Below are 19,406 nucleotides of genomic sequence, written 5' to 3'. Positions count from 1 at the left end.
TACTTATTCCCATAATACAAGAACTAGGGGTCACCAAATGAAATTAATAGGCAGCAGGTTTAAAACAAATAAAAGGAAGTTCTTCTTCACGCAGCGCACAGTCAACTTGTGGAACTCCTTACCTGAGGAGGTTGTGAAGGCTAGGACTATAACAATGTTTAAAAGGGGACTGGATAAATTCATGGTGGCTAAGTCCATAAATGGCTATTAGCCAGGATGGGTAAGAATGGTGTCCCTAGCCTCTGTTCGTCAGAGGATGGAGATGGATGGCAGGAGAGAGATCACTTGATCATTGCCTGTTAGGTTCACTCCCTCAGGGGCACCTGGCCTTGGCCACTGTCGGTAGACAGATACTGGGCTAGATGGACCTTTGGTCTGACCCGGTACGGCCTTTCTTATGTTCTTATGAATGAAGTTCAAGAACAGCCTTACAAAGAAAGTATTAGGGGGAAGGGAAACTAACTTGTTTCAAGACTGAGCTTGATGTGTTTATCGAGGGGATGGTATGATAAGGTGTCCTACAGTGGCATATGGCCCATCTGTGACTGCTATTAGTGAATATCTCCAATGGCTGAAGATAGGGTTCTGAAGAGGGAGGGCTCTCTGTTAGTATAAAGAATTCTTTCCCACTTTAGCCCACATACTTAGGGTCTAAATGAACACCATACTTGGGGCCAGGAAGGAATTTTCCTCCAGGTCAGAGTGGCAGAGATCCTGAGGTGTTTGTTTTTCTCTTGTCTTACTGTTCAACATGAGGCACTCACTTCCTGGTTTGAATTAGAATCAACGGTGGATTCTCTGTAATTTGAAATCTTGAAATCAAAATTTGAGGACTTCAGTTACAGGAGTGGGTGGGCAAGGTTCTGTGTCCTGTGATGTGCAGGAGGTCAGACTAGATGATGATGATGGGCCCTTTTGATATTAAAGTCTATGAGTCTATGAAACTGAGGAAATAAAGATTTGAAGTTATGCTTTTCAAACAAAGCACCAAAATGACTTTAGTTCTGCCTTAATAGAAATGCCAGCCAAACCTCTTCCTTTCTCTGCAGGATATAACAACTATGTGTCTCAGACAATTAACTTTGCTCCTTGTGTCATGTATAACTGTCTCTGATACCAAATGCACTTCATATTCCTTGTACTAATCCTAGTTATTTACGTGGATTTGCTCCAATTCCATTATCTGGGTGCACGGTAAAATTGGAATATGGAAACACCTGAGCCGTTTGAAATTCAGAGAACTGGGTACTACCCAGAACCATAAGGTCTGATCCAGTGAGGTTCTGAGTGTCCTGAGCAATTTGCAGGACTGGACCCTAAATAAAGACTGGGGAGTTTGTGTCTTTGTTATGGGTCTAGTCAAAGCCATAATTTGCATGGTGATTAAAGTATATGACTATGAAAAAGGCTATAAAGTATCACATACACTATTGGGTTCAGTGGGCATGCTATGGAGGGGGGCAGAAGAAGACGAAGGGAAAAGAAGGTGCTTTCCAGGTAAGAATGGAGGGCTACCAGATTCAGAGGGACTTGAGGAAAGGCCAGAGCCTCTCAACACCCACACATTCTTTGATCCTGAGTCACATGTACCTGGAACGTGCTGACTCAACCCACAAGCTATGGTGCATACATCCACAGGAGGAAGCCCTTTGATCTCCAAGCTTTATTAGACATGGAGCCAGCAGTTCCCTAGAGGCTATTTTTCAGGCAGGCTAGTTGTATGTATAAAATCAGAGGGCTCCCTTGATCACTTGAGCTTCCACTTGAGACATGGACAAGTTCTGTGAGTGAAACTTCTCTTAAAACTTTTGCAGAGGGATGGGGATAGATCGTCATTTTGGGAACATTTTACTCTACCAATGATATTCAATTAACTTTTCTGTTTCACATCTTTCTCGTTCTCTTGTTATGGTGTCTTTCTTTCTTTCTTTCTTTCTTTCTTTCTTTCTTTCTTTCTTTCTTTCTTTCTCATTTACTTCTCTTTAAGTGTGGCAGATAACAGCACTAATTGCATATTTTGGTCGCACTTGGCCTCAGTTACACAGCAAAATCAGTTGTATTGTGGTACGCTGGTGTAATAGCTCTGCTCTGTCCAAACTGGGAACCATTTTTTGTTTCAGAAGGTGGAGGAAGTATCTGGGGTGGGGGGCAGTTGTTCTAGGCCTTGTCTACACTACAGGGGAAATTTGATCTAAGCTACGCAATTTGAGTTACTTGAATAGCGTAACTCAAATCGACATAGCTTAGACTTACTTACCATGGGATCCACACTACACGATGTCAACGTAAGATGTGCTCCCATCGACTCCTCCTACTCTTCTCAATCCGGTGGAGTACAGGAATTCACAGGAGAGCGATCTAAGGTCGATGCATTGATCACCGCTTGTCGATCTCCTGGTAAGGGTAGACAAGCCCTTATATTTGATTTTGACCAAGGAAGGGGAATGAGTTGCGAATGCAAATGTGGAAATCTAAATTAATTTTACAGCTGATGAAACTGTATCATATGAAGAATTACTCAGCAGAATATTGATTTGATTTCCAAATAAAAAATGTTCATGGATTTTTTTTATTTGTTTAGAAAGTCATTTTTAATAAAGACTGAATGCTGAATTGTTGTGGGGGGGTTTCTGTTTGTTTTCAAAAATTGAAATATTTTGGAAAAACTGAAAAATGATTATTTTCATGGGGTTTGGCTTGGTTTTTGGTCAGCAAAACAGAACATTTCCATGAGATTTGGGAGGGGTCGATGCCAGATCCACTTTGAGTCAGATTACTTGTATAGACTTAGTTGGAGGGGATGATTAGGCAATGACAATGAGAGACTCATGGTGTACAGTTACAGAGGAGTGGGAGAACATACAGCACTTGTAGGACTTGCTGATGATAATGTGTTGATGATAATCATCCTTTCATTTGACCCTTGACAATGCAGTGAACCTGATGATCCAATGCTTGCGGGAGATCAAGGCATTTATGAGAATTATCTGCTTGAGGTTCATTTCAGATAAGAGAGAAATAGCTTTGGTAGGTTGGGGGAAGCAAACGTAGGAATTGTTCAGCAGTATATCGCTGGCCACAATGGAATTGATTTGGACATGACTGGAAAAAATAATAAAATAAATTGCAGGTGGTTGCTTAGGTCAAAGATTGCTGCTGGATGCTTAGCAGTCTGACAAAGCCATTATATTTGTTTTCCTTTCCTTTTCTACTTGCTTCACTTGCCTGCACACTAATTTCAAATCCATCAGTAAAGCAAAACTGAAATTATGGTGACCATTCCCAACCCACGCATCCTTATGTCCCTTTCTCCAGGAATATCTTATGGTGTAGAGGGCTCCATTCCATCCCCGAGATGGCTATTCCTTTCAGCAGCAAGTGAACATGGAACTCACGTGGTGTGTAGGACTTTATTCTCCACCAGGATGAATTGTTTTTATGTTCCCACCTGAGCTCTGAAGGCAAGCACTCCTGCTTGCCTGTTGATGGATATAACCTCTGCTAAATAATCTCTGGTTGGTGTTTAGCTCTGGCAGACATCTCTAGTTCTGCAGTGTTATAGCAAATATATTGCTGGCATCAGAACTTTTCTCTCCAGCCCAATCATCTCCATGTCAGTCCTATCGCATACAAAAGATAAGGAAAAGGGTGCTGATAATTGCAGAGTAAGAAGAACCTAGGTGTGACTAATATAGCAATCTCCTGGACAAACCTTATGGAATTAAGCAACAATATTTTAGGAGTTCATTGTATTAAAAATGTAAATGTTTATATAGTGTTGTGGGATTGTAGGGAACATTTCTAGGGAGGAGACATGGCGAATGAAACTTTGATAAGTGTTATGATCATCAAAGGACTATTTGAAACAATGTGAATGTTTAAAATTAAGGGAGTTTCCCAGGAAATCCACAGGGGGAAGGGTATGCAAATATAACACTTCCAGTTGGGCAAGTTCCCAGCCTTTTGAAGCTAAGCCCTGAGGAGAAAAGCATTGCTACAAATTATCTATACCCAGATCAAAGACCCTGGCTGTATAAAGGCTGGACTAAACTTTTAATGAGGGTGCTTGTCCTGAGGAACAACTGTTATGAACTTGTGATCACAGAAACCTGCCTTGGTGGGTTTTGTAGGGCTGTTCACCTGCCCTTGCTGGAGTTAAGGTGGTCTCTGGTAAGCTTACTGGCATGCATGTCTAAGTTCTTTTCTTGTCTTGAGTAGGTTTTCTCTGGTTATGTCTACACTGGCAATTGCATGACAAAACTTTTGCCTTTCACAGGTGTTAAAAAACAACAACGCTGAAAGACAAAAGTTTCCAATGACAAGCACCAGTGTGAACAGTACTTTGTCAGCAGGAGTGCTCTCCTGAAGACAACACAAATGCTGATCCTTGTGTGGAGTGGAAGTTTTTTGTCGGCAGGAGAGTCGACAAATAGCAGCTATGCTGTGCGACTTTTAGTGGCACGGCTGTAGGAACACAGCCATGTCACTGAAAGCTGTGTAGTGTAGACATAGCCTCTGTAACACTTTCACCTTAAGAATTAATGTACTTGTTTAGAAAGAGCTTTGTGGTGACTAGTGGACAATTATGCTGTTTATGATGTCTGAAGAGAAAGCAAAGTAGGATTTCTGGGCTGTCTGACTTGCTAGGGAATTCTCAGTGTAGGCAGGCAGCTGTGTAGCCTGGAAATACCCCAGTCAGGAAAGAGCGAGATGCAGGGTCTCCACCGAAGAGAGGTGATGTCTGGGGAGCTGTAAGCCTAAGAGTGGCGAAGGGGAAAACACAGTTGCAGTTGCCCTGAACTGTGACACACAATGTTCAAGTATCAGGGGGTAGCCATGTTAGTCTGTATGCACAAAAACAAGGAGTCCGGTGGCACCTTAAAGACTAACCGATTTATTTGGGCATAAGCTTTTGTGGGTAAAAAACCTCTTCTTCAGATGCAGTAATGTTCAGTGCCTTCAACTCAGATCTTCCTGGAGTTCTCACACTGCCACAGGAAATACTTTACATAAGTATGTTTCTACCTGTGGAGACTCTAAATAATTCCTGGTCTCAAAGGGTTGGATACATTTTGTGCTCAGTTACTTTCAGTCACTCTGAAATATATGGATCCATCCTCACCCAGAGAGGTGGATTTAATGGTCAGACAATACTGGCTTTTAAGGAAAATTTAAGAGTGCCTTATTCTTTCAATACCACAAAACAAAAATTAAACTTTCAATTTTTAAAATTATATTTCAGTTCTGAAGAAAGGTTCTAGGAAACTGAATTCCTTCTCCTGACCTCAAAGCTGTGTCTACAGGACAGTTCCTACCATGTTGGAAATTAAGTTATAACAGATTTGTTCCCAGACCTGTTTGTAACCTGGGTCCATTTGGTACTATAAATGAGGCACTAACTATGTCTCCAGACATGGAAGATAGCCCCCCTCCATCTCTTCAATGGCTCAGTTCTTGGGCTGAATTGGAGCTTGGACCAAACATAGCTTTTTGCTTCCCTGATCTGGGGGATCTCTGTCTGCCAGTGGTGTAAACTAAAGGAGGTTCAGAGTTGCTTCACTTTATGCCAAATGCCAAAGGAAAACTAGAGGAGGTTCAGACATCTTCTACTTCATCACAGAAATTACAGAATTGTAGGGTTGGAAGGGAACTCAAGAGTTCTTCTAGTCCATCATCTCTGTGCTGAAGCAGCACCAAGTATACTTCAACTATCCCTGATAGGTTTTTGTGCAACCTGTTCGTAATAACCTACAATGGTGGGGATTCCACAACCTCCCTAGGTAACCTATTTCAAAGCTTGACTGTCCTTACAGTAATGAAGTTTTCTTACTATCTAACCTAAATCTCTGTTGTGACAATTCAAGCTGATTATTTCTTGTCCTTTTCTTAGTGGACATGAGAACAATTGATCATCATCTCCTTCATAACAATCTTTTACCTGTTTGAAGACTGTTATCATGTTCCCCTCAGCCTTCTCTCCTCTAGAACAAACATGCCCTGTTCTTTCAACCTTTCCTCATAGCTCATGTTTTCTTATCCTCTTATCATTCTTGTTGCTCTGCTCTGGACTCTCTCCCATTCATCCAAATCTTTCTTAAAGCATGGTGCCCAAAACTGGTCACGATACTCCAGCAGAGGCCTCACCAGTGCCAAGCACAGCAGAACAATCGGCTCCCGTATCATATATCCAACATGCCTGTTAATACAGAATGACATTTGCCTTTTCACATTGTTGACTCATATTCAGGTTGTGATCCACTATTACCCCTCAGATCCTGTTCTGAATTATTGCTACCCAGGCAGTTTTCCCCCATTTTGTATGTGTACATTTGATTTTTCCTTCCTAAGTATAGTACTTTGCACTTGTCTTTATTGAATTCTTTCAGACCAATTTACCAAGATCATTTTCAATTTTCCAATCCCATCCTCCAATGTGCTTTCAACCCCTTCCAGTTTGGTGTCATCTATCAATTTCATAAGCATAATCTCTACTCCATCATCCAAATCGTTGATGAAAATATTATATAGTGCAGTACCGCACAATGACCTCCACAGGACTCCACTGGATACATCCTCTCAGTCTGACAGCAAACCATTGATTCATAGATTCATAGATTCTAGGACTGGAAGGGACCTCGAGAGGTCATCGAGTTCAGTCCCCTGCCCTCATGGCAGGACCAAATACTGTCTAGACCATCCCGGATAGACATTTATCTAACCTAATCTTAAATATCTCCAGAGATGGAGATTCCACAACCTCCCTAGGCAATTTATTCCAGTGTTTAATGACCCTGACAGTTAGGAACTTTTTCCTAATGTCCAACCTAAACCTTTCTTGCTACAGTTTAAGCCAATTGCTTCTTGTTCTATCCAAAAAAAAGTGGCATCAGGAAACACACTGAACATGTACTGAAACACTGCAAGTGTGTATTCCCACAGGCAGACCCCTTCCTTATACACTTTCAGTACAGTTTTTCAACCAGTTCTGCACCGACCTTATATTCATTTCACCTAGACCATATTTCCTTAGGTGTTTTTTAATGAGAATGTCATGTAGGATTGTGTCAAAAGCCTGACAAAATTCAAGATATATTATATGCCATGTCTTGCAAGATACATTTATTTCAGTGGCCAGTGGCCCACAGAGACTGTCCGAAAGCTCTAGGGTATAAAGTTCACCTCTTTTTTGTTCAACAGTGCTGCCTACACTAGCAAGGTAGGGTGGCGTGGGTGCTGCTAAAGGTTGCTCTGAACAATACAATAGAATTTAGATTGTTGATTTGATCTTTTAAAGCTCTAACTGGACTGGGAATTGGATATGTGATGAACCACATTGTTTGCTGTCTGACACTTAAACAGCTGTGCTCAGCAGGAGTGGGAACTCCTTTGTGCTCTGTGAGAGGGGAAATCTGGGATTTATATGTTGGAAAAACAGAAGAAAAAATTGTCCTGCACTATGGAAAGGAAAAGCAAAACTGAGTTTTTAAATGCTGTGAAGAAGACTCTGGTTCGGTTCTTCAATTCAACCCATGAGGCCAAGTCTTGAAGACCTTATTATTAATCACATCATATGAATTTGTCCTGTGCCATTCCCTCACAGGACAGCCAGCCCTCATATAATCAGTTCTCTGTGGGATGCAAAAATTTAAATGTATCTGTGGGGGCCAGGACCCTCAATGTAGAAAATGTTTGAATGGGCCATATGATACTTCAGTTTAGAAGAGCGCATCAACTGTTAGAGGATTTGAGTATTAACTTCCCTTTCCTTCCCTTATATGCTCACTGCAAACACTCCTAGTTTGTTAATACAACTGAGCTACACATTTGAGGGTGCTAGCCTCTTCCTAAAGCTGAGGCGCATCATGTTAGTGATATTACTGAGCTCCATGTTCTAAGAGAAAGAGTTGCTTTCACCTTTTGTGTCATCTGTTTTCTTTGTATATCTGTCTCTAGTATTTCTTCAGCTCTTCCTCCTTGTGGCATTCCCGAGCTTGGAGAGCCTGCCTGGCCATCTGAAGAAGTGGGAACAATGCTTCGATGACCCTGACTATGACGAACTGGTGGATATTGCCAAAAACGGATTGGAACAAAAGTGTAATTCAAAGAAGGTGGTGATTGTTGGGGCAGGAATCAGTGGACTCACAGCTGCCAAATTGTTGAGAGATGCTGGTTGCGAGGTAATTCTATCAACTGAGAGGAGCCAGAGAAAGGCCAGGGAGTCAGTGCTTCCTTGAAATAGTCTTATTGTTTCTTTTTCATAGCATTAACAGTGCAGAAGAACCAAAGGAGGTGACCTTAAGTAAGCTGGGTGAACAAAGAATGAAGAAAGATGGCAGAATTTTTTTTTCATTTCCAGACAAAAAGTTAATTGACTTAAACTTAAGGTTGTTAGAGGAATAACAACATAACCAAAAGAAAAAATAATAATGTTGTAAGAAAATAAGCCCTGCAATCACTGTATTTTATGAAGATGGTAATTAGTTAAGGAAATGTTCCAAAAGACTCAAACACTTCACCATAACCCCTTTATAGGCCACATGTTTCTAACAAAATGTTCTGTGTGTGAAAATGGATATTAGCCATCCCATTACAACCTTAATTTGCAACCTTGTCTTTTTTGTTTGTTTTGTTTTTCCAAGGAGCTACTCTCTTGGCCTTCCCGTAGGCCTTGGGAAAGAGTGAAATCCACTATCCCCCTACCTGCTGCCTACACGTCCACAACTCTTCCTCTAGATAGCACCCAACAACTACAACCTACCCAAGCCTGGAAAAATCAACAGAGATCCGTTGTGCACTTATACTGTAATTGCTTAGTTGTTGCACTAAACACTCTGTCATTGAAAATCTGGTATTTACAATACATTGGAAAGGCTACTATTAGTGTAAAACCCACCATATTAGAATCTGATCCTTGAGCTCTCAGTTTAGGAATACATTTCTATTTGAAAAGCTGCTTGAGCACATACCTACTTTAAGCACATGCTTACTTTGAGCACATAATTACTTTGAGCACATGCTTAAATCCTAGGGAGTTCAAATTCAAGTTTAGCATATACTTACTCGCTTTCCTGAATCAAAGCCTGGGTGCTTACTTACTGTCCAAAATTACTTTTATAAAATATTAATTTTATTTCCGTGATGACCAAATCAACCTTTACCGTACAAGAGAGAAATATACTGATAAGGGATTGAAAATGAGGGCCTGTGTTCCATGTTCCTAGGTTCTGATTCTGGAAGCCAGTGGCCGCTTGGGAGGACGCATCGAGACCTATCGAGAACGAGATTGGTACATGGATCTGGGACCCATGCGTTTGCCAAAGCATCACACGTAATATACAGTTCACCCTGCTCAGCCACCAACTTTGTTCAGAATAGGGGAAATCCCATTTTAAAGATTTTTATGTTACTTCCTAGGGGAAAAAATCTTTGGAAGTGCAGATTTGAATAGTTAAAATGCCCCTGTATTCTCTCGTGTGGACTACAAGCACTGCGTTGAATCATCAGCCTATCTGCAGGAAGGAGAAAAATTTGAGCTGTTACTCTTTTTGCACAAAGGGGCTGGGGGTGGGTGGGCAGAAGCAGAGAGTGGGTTTAGTAATGGCTCGCTACTGCACCAGCCAGTGCAGCTAAATGACCAGAGAGATCCCAGGTTCCAGGACTGCTCCAAATTAATTCCCCCAGAAGCAAAAGGGGAACCAAAGATTTGGCCCCTGTCTGCAATTGCCTGAGCTGTGGCTGCTCAGGCAGTTGCAGACACTCATTTCATTTCAAGGCAGCCAACCAAATTGAAACATTTTGATTTGGGAATGTCTCGATGTTTTCACATTTATGTTCAGAACCTTTCATCACACTTTGGGATGAAAACAACAGGAAAATAATCAGGTTTCAGAGTAGCAACCGTGTTAGTCTGTATCATCAAAAAGAACAAAGTACTTGTGGCACCTTAGAGACTAACAAATTTATTTGAGCATAAGCTTTCGTGGGCTACAGTCCACTTCATCGGATGCATAGAATGGAACATACAGCAAGAAGATATTTATACATACAGAGAACATGAAAAGGTGGAAGTATGCATACCAACTGTAAGAGGCTAATTAATTAAGAGAAGCTATTATCAGCAGGGGAGAAAAACTTTTGAAGTGATAATCAAGATGGCCCATTTTGGACAGTGGACACGAAGGTGTGAGGATACTTTAACATGGGGAAATAGATTCAATTAGCGTAATGACTGAGCCATTCCCAGTCTCTGTTCAAACCTAAGTTAATGGTATCTAGTTTGCATAATTATATGCAAACTATATGCAAATTATTGCATAACTATATGCAAACTAGATACTATTAACTTAGGTTTGAACAGAGACTGGGAATGGCCTCGTCATTACACTAATTGAATCTATTTCCCCCTGTTATAGTATCCTCAAACCTTCATGTCAACTGTCCAAAATGGGCCATCTTGATTATCACTTCAAAAGTTTTTCTCCCCTGCTGATAATAGCTTCTCTTAATTAATTAGCCTCTTACAGTTGGTATGCATACTTCCACCTTTTCATGTTCTCTGTATGTATAAATATCTTCTTGCTGTATGTTCCATTCTATGCATCCGATGAAGTGGGCTGTAGCCCATGAAAGCTTATGCTCAAATAAATTTGTTAGTCTCTAAGGTGTCACAAGAACTCCTGTTCTTTTTATGAAAATATCAGTATTTCTCTCGGGATAGGATAACAGTTTTCACAAAGAGCTCTGCTTATGAGTCTGCTGCTGTCTTACCCTGTAGCTCAACCACAGCAGGGTTTTGTTTTAAATCTTTAGGTCCCAGGTTCAATCCCTGCAGATACACCCCCGAGTAGCATTATTACAAATACATCTATATATCTGATCTTTTTTTGCTCTGAAGAATTTTAGGAACGGGCCGCTTTTGCTGTCGTGTGTCTTGTAATGAGTGAGAAAGAGACTGATTTTACAATTAGTAGATGTAATACTTGATCATCATGTGTAATCATTGAAGTAAATGGGACTGTTCTGATTGGAAGAGACGGTCAACATTTTTCAAGCAAAAAGTATTTTTCATTGAAAAAAGGCATTTGCTGTTTTTACCAAAGTTTTTCATGACACATTTACCTATATTTTTATTGGAAACATAAATCATTGTTTAAATATTTATCAATGTTGCTCATTTACTGAAAACCTGGGTTTGTAGTACATTTCCCCTCCCAGCATTTTTTTAATTAAAAAGTTGTGAAACTGAGTCTGATGTGAGCCCTGCAAAACTGAAATAACGTCAATATTTCAAAAATTTTCACAATTGAAAAAAGTTTACAGCACTAGTTGCATGAGTGTCTTCAGGTGAAATATATCTTTAGGGTCATATACCCACAAATAATTTCAATTACATAGGTAGGAGCCATCTGATTTTTATTAGATTTTTGTGCATATAACATTCTTTCACATTTTTAACATTTTCTTTCTTTTTCCTCTTTCCTTTATCTCTAGGATTGTGCGTGAATTTATTAAACAATTTAAACTTAAACTGAATACATTCTATAATACTGATGGGAATGCCTGGTATTTGGTTAACAATGTCAGAGCAAGATATAAAGATGTGGAACGAAACCCTAATATCTTGCGGTACCCCGTGCATCCCTCAGAGAAGGGAAAATCTGCCACTCAGCTTTATGAGCAGACACTGGATAAGGTATGTGTGTTGTGGAATGGACTCATGTACTGTAGGTAGGTCTTCACTTCAAAGTTAGCATGTGCTGTTCATCAGATTTTGGCCCTAAACCTGTCTCATCCACACATACAAAACCATCTCACTCAAGTTGAAGAGTCCTTTCAACCCAGGTTAGCTGGCAGGGTGCTGACCTGCCTGAGAGACAGTGCTTAATTTGTCCCAGGGCTTGCCAAGACTGAGCCCTGGCACCTCTGGGCTAGGAAGTTCATAACCCTGGCATTACTGGGCTTGCTACCTCAGTTATGAATGTAAAAAACAATTGCTTGAACATTTCATTAAAAATTAAGCCCTGCTGAGAGGAGTAGGGCTTAGAACACACCCCTCTCCTTTGCATCTCCCATTGGCTCATTTAGGTGACTTGGCATGCTAGCTTTTGTGGTTCCCATTCTTGGGTGATATCTCCTTCCATTCATCAGGTAGGAACCTGAGCATCTAACTCAGACTTTGTGAATCCCAGTGCATTTCTAGGCACCTACTTGTTAGGTATTGCAATGCTGAGCATGCAGTGCCTAAGTCCCAGTGGGAACTAGGCCCAGATGTTTAAAGATAACTGACTGAGGAGCCCACAACTCATATTCAAAAGGGATTTAGGCGTTTAGGATTCCCATAGGTAGTCAATGGGATTGAGATGATTAAGTGTGGGATTCACAAAGATATTTAGGCTCCTAACTCCAATAAATTACAAAGGGAGTTAGGTACTTAAATCACTTTGTCAATCGCACCATCTCAAAATGAGACTTAGTCTCCTAAATCAGTGTGTCAATGAGCCCAGCAATGTCAATGTGGACCCTAGCACCTAGTGTTTTTTTCACAAGACCGACGTACCTAACTCCCACTTACTTTATTGACAATTAGATTGCTAAATGCTTTGCGAATCCCAACCCAAAATGCTTTACAAAATCCTGGCAGGTGGTTATTGGCATCTCTGGATGCCTAAATACCTTTGAAAATCTGCCCCCCTCCCCGAGTACCTAAGTCACTTATGAAAATGGGAGCTAAGGCCCCAAATTAATGTAGGCACTACTGAAAGGTTTCCCTTTGGTCTATTTATTTTTATATTTTAGAAAGTCTGAGTGAAAACAGTTCAGTTAGCTAGAGAACTGTAGAAGTGGAAAACAAAAAGCTACCTTACCTTTATTAAAAAGATCGTGTTAACAGCTCTTTCACCTGAGAGGTCATTTCATGTCCCTCCCCTTTGTTCATATGCACTAGGATACTGTCTTTAGGTCCTACCAAATTCATGGTCCATTCTGGTCAATTTCATGGCTATAGGATTTGAAAATTAATCAGTTTAATGTTTTCAGATGTTTACATCTGAAATTTCATGGGGGGTTCCGATCCAAAAGGAGGCTGGTGGGGATGGGGGGGCAGTGTTGCAAAGCTGTTGTAGAAGGACTGTGGGATTGCCACCCTCACTTCTGTGCTGCCTTCACAACAGCACCCCCTGGAGCTTTCTGCAGCTGCAAGAGTTTTCTGGAGGTGGAGGTTGGTCTGATCTCCCCTGTGCTGCCGGGAGTACCCCAGCTGGGCGTTCCTAGCTGCTAGTCTTGGCTGGGCTGGGGGCAGTTCCTGGTGTAGATATCCAGAGGTGGGTCTGATCTCGCCCCCAGAATGGTTGCACAGGGGAAGGATAAATCACGTCCCTCCCCAGCCCAGAGGAGGCTAGCAACTGGAGCTGGGAGGCCAGTAAGAGACGTGTCCCTCCCTCTGATTCCACTGGCCATGACCCGTTTTTCATGTCCGTGAATTTGGTAGAGCCCTCGTCTTTAAGTACATAATCACATAGGGGTGGGGGGTGGGGGGGAAGGGGAAGCTTTAAAGGCAGAGCCATGATCATGAAACAAATGACTGTTTTCTTGGTTGCTGCCCAGGTGACAACAGACTGCAATGCTCTGAAAGCGAAATATGACTCTTTTTCCACCAAGGTAATTGAAGTTGGCATTCCAGTATCTTTGAATCTAAATGTTTCTGGTTTCCTAAACCTTTCATTACGTTAGCCAATAGAACTCCTTGTGGTATAGATCTTGCCACATGCACACAGTCATGGTAAGAGATAATGCATCGGACTTCTCCTAAAGATCCTGGCTGGGCAGAGGTAGTACATTCTGCTCATAGGTCTTCAGGGGGCACCACATAGTTCCCCCTTTTTCTTCCTGGCTCTGCTTTCTGGCAAGATGAGGGCAGGGACATGGATCCATGTTATCTCTCCTACTCTCTACCCAAAACACCAACCCATAGAAAGCGAGCAGTCTTGGTGCTCCCATACACCCAGTGTTTGAGTCATGAAGACAGGACTGTCCCCCACTCCTCTGTAACAGATTTAGCGTCTCTTTTTCCCATACCAGCTGACATCCAGTTTTGTATCCTCATCCACAGTTATTTGAATGAGACAACCTTCCTCTGTCTCCCTCCCACTGTTACTTTTACCCTATAGGAGGTGTTGTCTGGACCATAGTTCTCTAATCCAAGGTAATTAAACTGTGGTATGGACAGTATGGATGAAATCCTGTGCTCACTGAAGTCAATGGCAAAGCTCCCATTGACTTCACTGAGATCAGGATTTCATCCTGTGAATGGAAAGGGGTGAGGGATTGTGTCTTGAAAGTGAGCATCAACCTTACTTTAATGATTGGTTACGAGGAAGCAGACAAATCACACAGGGGGGTAGTGAATAGGTTGGACCACTGCCCATCCCTAATGCATACTGAATAATTTCTGTGCTTATCTGCCATGGAATATCTCTTCGGCTGTCGCTTCTAAATGAGGATATAATATGCATGCACCTTCCACCCTCTCCACTCTTCCCCACCCAGGAGTATTTAATTAAAGAAGGACATTTAAGTAGAGGAGCCATCGACATGATCGGTGACTTGCTGAATGAAGACGGTAGATTTTACATGTCATTTCTTCACTCAGTCATGGCTCATGTTACCTTCTCCAACAACAGGTGAGAAGAAATGAATCTATTTACTTGCTTTATATTTGGAAGAACATGTGCCTGTGGTAGGATCTGTCTATCTAACCATCCATATTTAAATACCTCTGCAACCTCATTCTATCTCATCCATCTATCATCCCATCTATCAATGCAGCTGGTACCTTCTTTCACAAAGGCACTGTTGATCTCAGTAGTCACAGAGGGTATGTGCATAATTCACTAGCCATGAAATGCAAAGATGCCTTCACACAGAGTGAGCAGGACATTACTGAAAGAGTCCATGGCTTCTAGCTGGGTCGGTTCCTATGGAATTCAATAATTAACTCAAGAGTGTATGTGCTATGGGCATATTGGGGCAGAGCTCTGTTGTATCTCACAAACCCTTTTGTTAAATGTCCCCAAATTAAAATCACTAATTCTACCCACAATCCTATAAAACATACCTAATTCCAAGGCAATGTGAGTAACCAGGAGGTTCTAGAGCATTTGGAAGAGTGAATCTTTAATCATAGAGCTGGTCTTCACCTTAACTGCAGCAGACCTGGCACTCTGCTAGAAGATAGAGTTGGAGAATCAGTGGAGGGTAACTTGTATCTTCAGCTGTGAAGCTCCTTACAGCTCTCCTCATAATTCTTCTTCTTGTGAAATTAATTCCCATAACTTGTCAGAGGATGTCATTGTTTTACCATAATCTCTTTTCCCTCTTTCTTTCAGTTACGATGAGATAACGGGGGGATTCGATCAACTTCCTAATGCTTTCTACCAGTATATTCATGGGAGTATTTGGTTTCACTCTGAAGTAGTGAAGATACTAACCAAGGGTGACCAAGTGATAGTGTCTTACCGTAGGGCAAACACATCGGACCTCCTATCTGTGACAGCCGACTATGTCCTTGTCACAACCACGGCAAAGGCCGCACGGCTCATTAAATTTTCTCCACCTCTTTCTCCGCTCAAGACCCATGCCCTGCGCTCCATTCACTACGCAAAGGATGTCAAGATTGCTTTGGCCTGTACTAAAAAGTTTTGGGAGAAGGATGGTATCCATGGTGGGAGATCAATCACTGATCGCCCATCCAGATTCATCTACTACCCCAACCACAATTTCCCAAGTGGCCTGGGCGTGATCCTGGCTTCCTACACTTGGGGCGATGATACTGAATTCTTTACTCCCCTTAGTGATGAAAAGTGTGTTGATGTGGTGCTGGAGGACCTGGCAAAAATCCACCAGCTGCCCAAAGATTATATCCAGCGTGTCTGCAATAAATATGTGATCAAGAAATGGGGCCTGGACAGATATTCCATGGGCTCATATGTTTCCTTCACCCAGTATCAATATGTCGACTACTCCAAGGCTCTATTTCAGAATGAAGGGAGAATCCATTTTTCAGGAGAACTCACGGCCCAGCCTCATGCCTGGATTGACACCGCTATGAAATCTGCTGTGAGAGCAGCCAGGAACATCCATGCTGTTATTAACGCCTCACCGAGGCAGCAGCAACATGAGCTGAAGGAAAATGAACTTTAATCGATTCAATAACCGTAATAGTGAGGGTTTTTGGGGAAGGGACAAATGAACCAGCTAGCACTTGGGGAATTAGAAATTGCACCACTAATCACCATGCACTACTTGATTGTTACCTGAGGTTCAGCCCTGAAGGGGTGATGCATAAATTGCCTGCACCAGCATTAGACTGTAAAAGCAGCAAAGAATCCTGTGGCACCTTATAGACTAACAGATGTTTTGCAGCATGAGCTTTCGTGGGTGAATACCCACTTCGTCGGATGCAAGTCTTGCATCCAACGAAGTGGGTATTCACCCACGAAAGCTCATGCTGCAAAACGTCTGTTAGTCTATAAGATGCCACAGGATTCTTTGCTGCTTTTACAGATCCAGACTAACACGACTACCCCTCTGATACTTGACAGCATTAGACTGTTACTCACATTGCTGAGCAGCCTCGGTCACTCTGTTCAGCTCCCAGAGGGTGAAGCCGAGGTTGTGCCCAGTCCCTGCCCAGTCCCCTTGCACCCACATGCTCTAGGAAGATGATAAAGTGAGCAAGTAGCTTCACTTAGTGTCCCATGCAGGAGTGTGAAGAGGGTTCTAACTCCCCCTGACTTGATCAGTCACATAATCTGAACCACAGCCTACATAGCATGGAAACCGTGGTTGTTCTGCCTCCCTTTTCTGGAGCCAGCCACAAGTCCAGCCCTTGCTGATCCCATCAGCCACCTCAGCACTCTCCAAAGGAATAGCTGCACAGAACATCATATGTCCTGGTCTCCAAACCAATGGCAAAGTCTCCGCACTCCCTTGGAGATCCTTGCAGAAAAAAATGTTTCTTGGGGTCCCTCTTGGGATGGCATAAGCAGCTCTGCATCGCACTCCATTCAGGTCTCTGCTTCACTGACCCAATCTATCCATTGGTGAAAAGTGGTGTGATTATGGTCCTGGTCTTTCCATGATCTACCTGTATGGAAGACTGTGTGATGTATTTAGATGTCGACTAACTCTTGAATATAATGTTAATAACTACATGCCCTTGTGGTTTGCAAGATAAAAATATGAATCCGTTCTTCTCTCAGTGCCACAGCAAAAATTTACACCATCCCATTTTACCCCGACATCATGCTTAGCCACTTCTAACTCTAGCTAGAACATTAAAACAACAGGTGAACACTGTTTCACCCCCCAGGGTATGAAACATATTGTCTAAGGAATCCCAGAAAAATTGAAATTGGTACTGAATCATTCTCCATTCCATCCCCAAAGATTAAAAGCTGGGATATTTAATAAATATTGTCAAACTACTGTAGTTACTGGGACAGAAGAGTCTCAGAAATTTACATATGGATGAGATTCCTTTTTCTGCCCTGTAGTTAGTTGAAACACCCTCCCTGAAGATTGACAATTAATCATAAAATTCTGTTTTCCTAAACATTGACCCATTGAGTCCTCTGAATCAAAGAAGTCCCAGATATGTGAATGGGAACTGTAGATCTGAATTGACTAGAAGAAACTTGCTGTTTAACCCCTGGAAGCAGGAAGAAGATGAATAGATTAAATGTCCCGATTCACCCTGTTTTTCACCACAAATTAAAAAAACAAAACAAAATGAACAAACAAAACTCTATTCTTGTCTTCCTTGTGCATCTGATATGCCAACTCTACATGTGGCTAATCCACCTTGTTCCTCCAACAGGCTCTCTTATTCTGTTCTAAACACCAAAAGTTGTGAAATGAAATGTATCTGATATCTTTATAATGCATTTTTGGCACTTCCCCACCCTTTCTCTGCCGCCCCTACCCTTTCTTCTCTGCTTTCTAATTAAAAGCTTTATGGGAGGCATAGCTCAATGGTTTGAGCATCGGCTTTCTAAACTCAGTGTTATGAGATCAGTCCTTAAGGAGACCATTTAGGGAACTGAGGTAAAATTCTGTTTGAGGATTGGTCCTGTTTTGAGCCAGGGGTTGGACTAGATGACCTCCTGAGGTCCCTTTCTGCCCTAACATTCTATGAAAGGGTACAAAAGTGAGTATAGAAAAAAAAATTGGGGGGGGGAATATACTAGAAAGTAGAGGAAATGGGCAAAATAATATTCTTTAACTTTTTATTACAACTTCTCTATCAGATGACTGGAGGATAGCTAATGTGACATCATTTTAAAAAACAAATTCCAGAGGCAATCCTGGCAATTACCGCTGGTAAGCCTAACTTCAGTTCTGGGCAAATTGATTGAAACTATAATATAGAACAGAATTTTCAGACACATGTTTTTTGTGAAGGGAAATCATGCCTCATCAATCTACTAGAATTCTTTGAGAGGGTCAACAAGCATGAGGGTCAATCCAGAGCAGACTGCAAAGAGTTGTAGAAGTGGAGAAAGGGATAAAGGGAATTTGAACATAGAGATCTTAGTCTCTAGGAATAGAGCAAGAGTCAGGCTAACAAAGTCAGGCTGACACTGACTCTAATAATGCAAGACTTGAAGACCTAGGCGAGTAGAAAGTGAATGGGAACAGACTGTAAGAGATACTGTTTTAACCTTGTGTTAGATAAGAATGGAATGTAGACTGTGGCAGAAATTAATGAGAAAAGTGAGATATCAGGAAAAGTTTACCTAATTGTTTACCTAGCAGAGACCTGAATCTGAATTATACATATAAAATGATGGAGTCTAAATTAGCTGTTACCACTCAAGAAAGAGATCTTGGAGACATTGTGGATAGTTCTCTGAAAACATCCATTCAATGTGCAGTGGTAGTCAAAAAAGTGAACAGAATGTTGGGAATCATTAAGAAAGGGATAGATCATAAGACAGAAAATATTATATTGCCTCTATATAAATCCATGGTACACCCACAACTTGAACACTGAGTGCAGATGTGGTCGCCCCATCTCAAAAAAAGATATATTGGAATTGGAAAAGGTTCAGAAAAGGGCAACAAAAATGATTAGGCATATGGAACAGCTTCTATATGCAGGGAGATTAATAAGACTGGTCCTTTTCAGCTTGGAAAAGAGACAATTAAGGGGGGATATGATAGAGGTCTATAAAATCATGACTGATGTGGAGAAAGTAAATAAAGAAGTGTTATTTACTCCTCATAACACAAGAACTAAAGGTCACTGAATGAAATTACTAGGCAGCAGGTTTAAAACAAAGAAAAGAAAGTATTTCTTCACACAATGCACAGTCAAACGATAGAGCTCTTTTCCAGAGGATGTTGTG

General features: G+C 41.5%; 1 protein-coding gene across 1 annotated transcript; it reads left to right on the top strand.

The window, feature by feature from the left end:
* Positions 1-1,770: 1,770 nt before the first annotated feature.
* On the top strand, positions 1,771-16,197 carry LOC123346170 (L-amino-acid oxidase-like). Its single transcript, XM_044983419.1, has 7 exons — positions 1,771-1,783; positions 7,954-8,177; positions 9,222-9,328; positions 11,491-11,692; positions 13,603-13,656; positions 14,545-14,678; positions 15,384-16,197. Exons 1-7 carry the CDS (start codon positions 1,771-1,773, stop codon positions 16,195-16,197), a joined length of 1,548 nt encoding a protein of 515 aa, XP_044839354.1.
* The last annotated feature ends 3,209 nt before the right edge of the window (positions 16,198-19,406 follow it).

Source organism: Mauremys mutica, chromosome 12 (genome assembly GCF_020497125.1).
Source record: "Mauremys mutica isolate MM-2020 ecotype Southern chromosome 12, ASM2049712v1, whole genome shotgun sequence".
Lineage (NCBI taxonomy): Eukaryota > Metazoa > Chordata > Testudines > Geoemydidae > Mauremys > Mauremys mutica.
The sequence above is the reverse complement of the archived record's forward strand: the minus strand, read 5'-3'. Positions and strand labels throughout refer to the sequence as shown.

Excerpts from the sequence above, each read along its gene's own strand:
- LOC123346170 (XM_044983419.1), top strand. Across the intron at positions 11,693-13,602 it reads ATGAGCAGACACTGGATAAG|GTGACAACAGACTGCAATGC; the intron begins GTATGTGTGTTG and ends GTTGCTGCCCAG. Across the intron at positions 14,679-15,383 it reads GTTACCTTCTCCAACAACAG|TTACGATGAGATAACGGGGG; the intron begins GTGAGAAGAAAT and ends TCTTTCTTTCAG.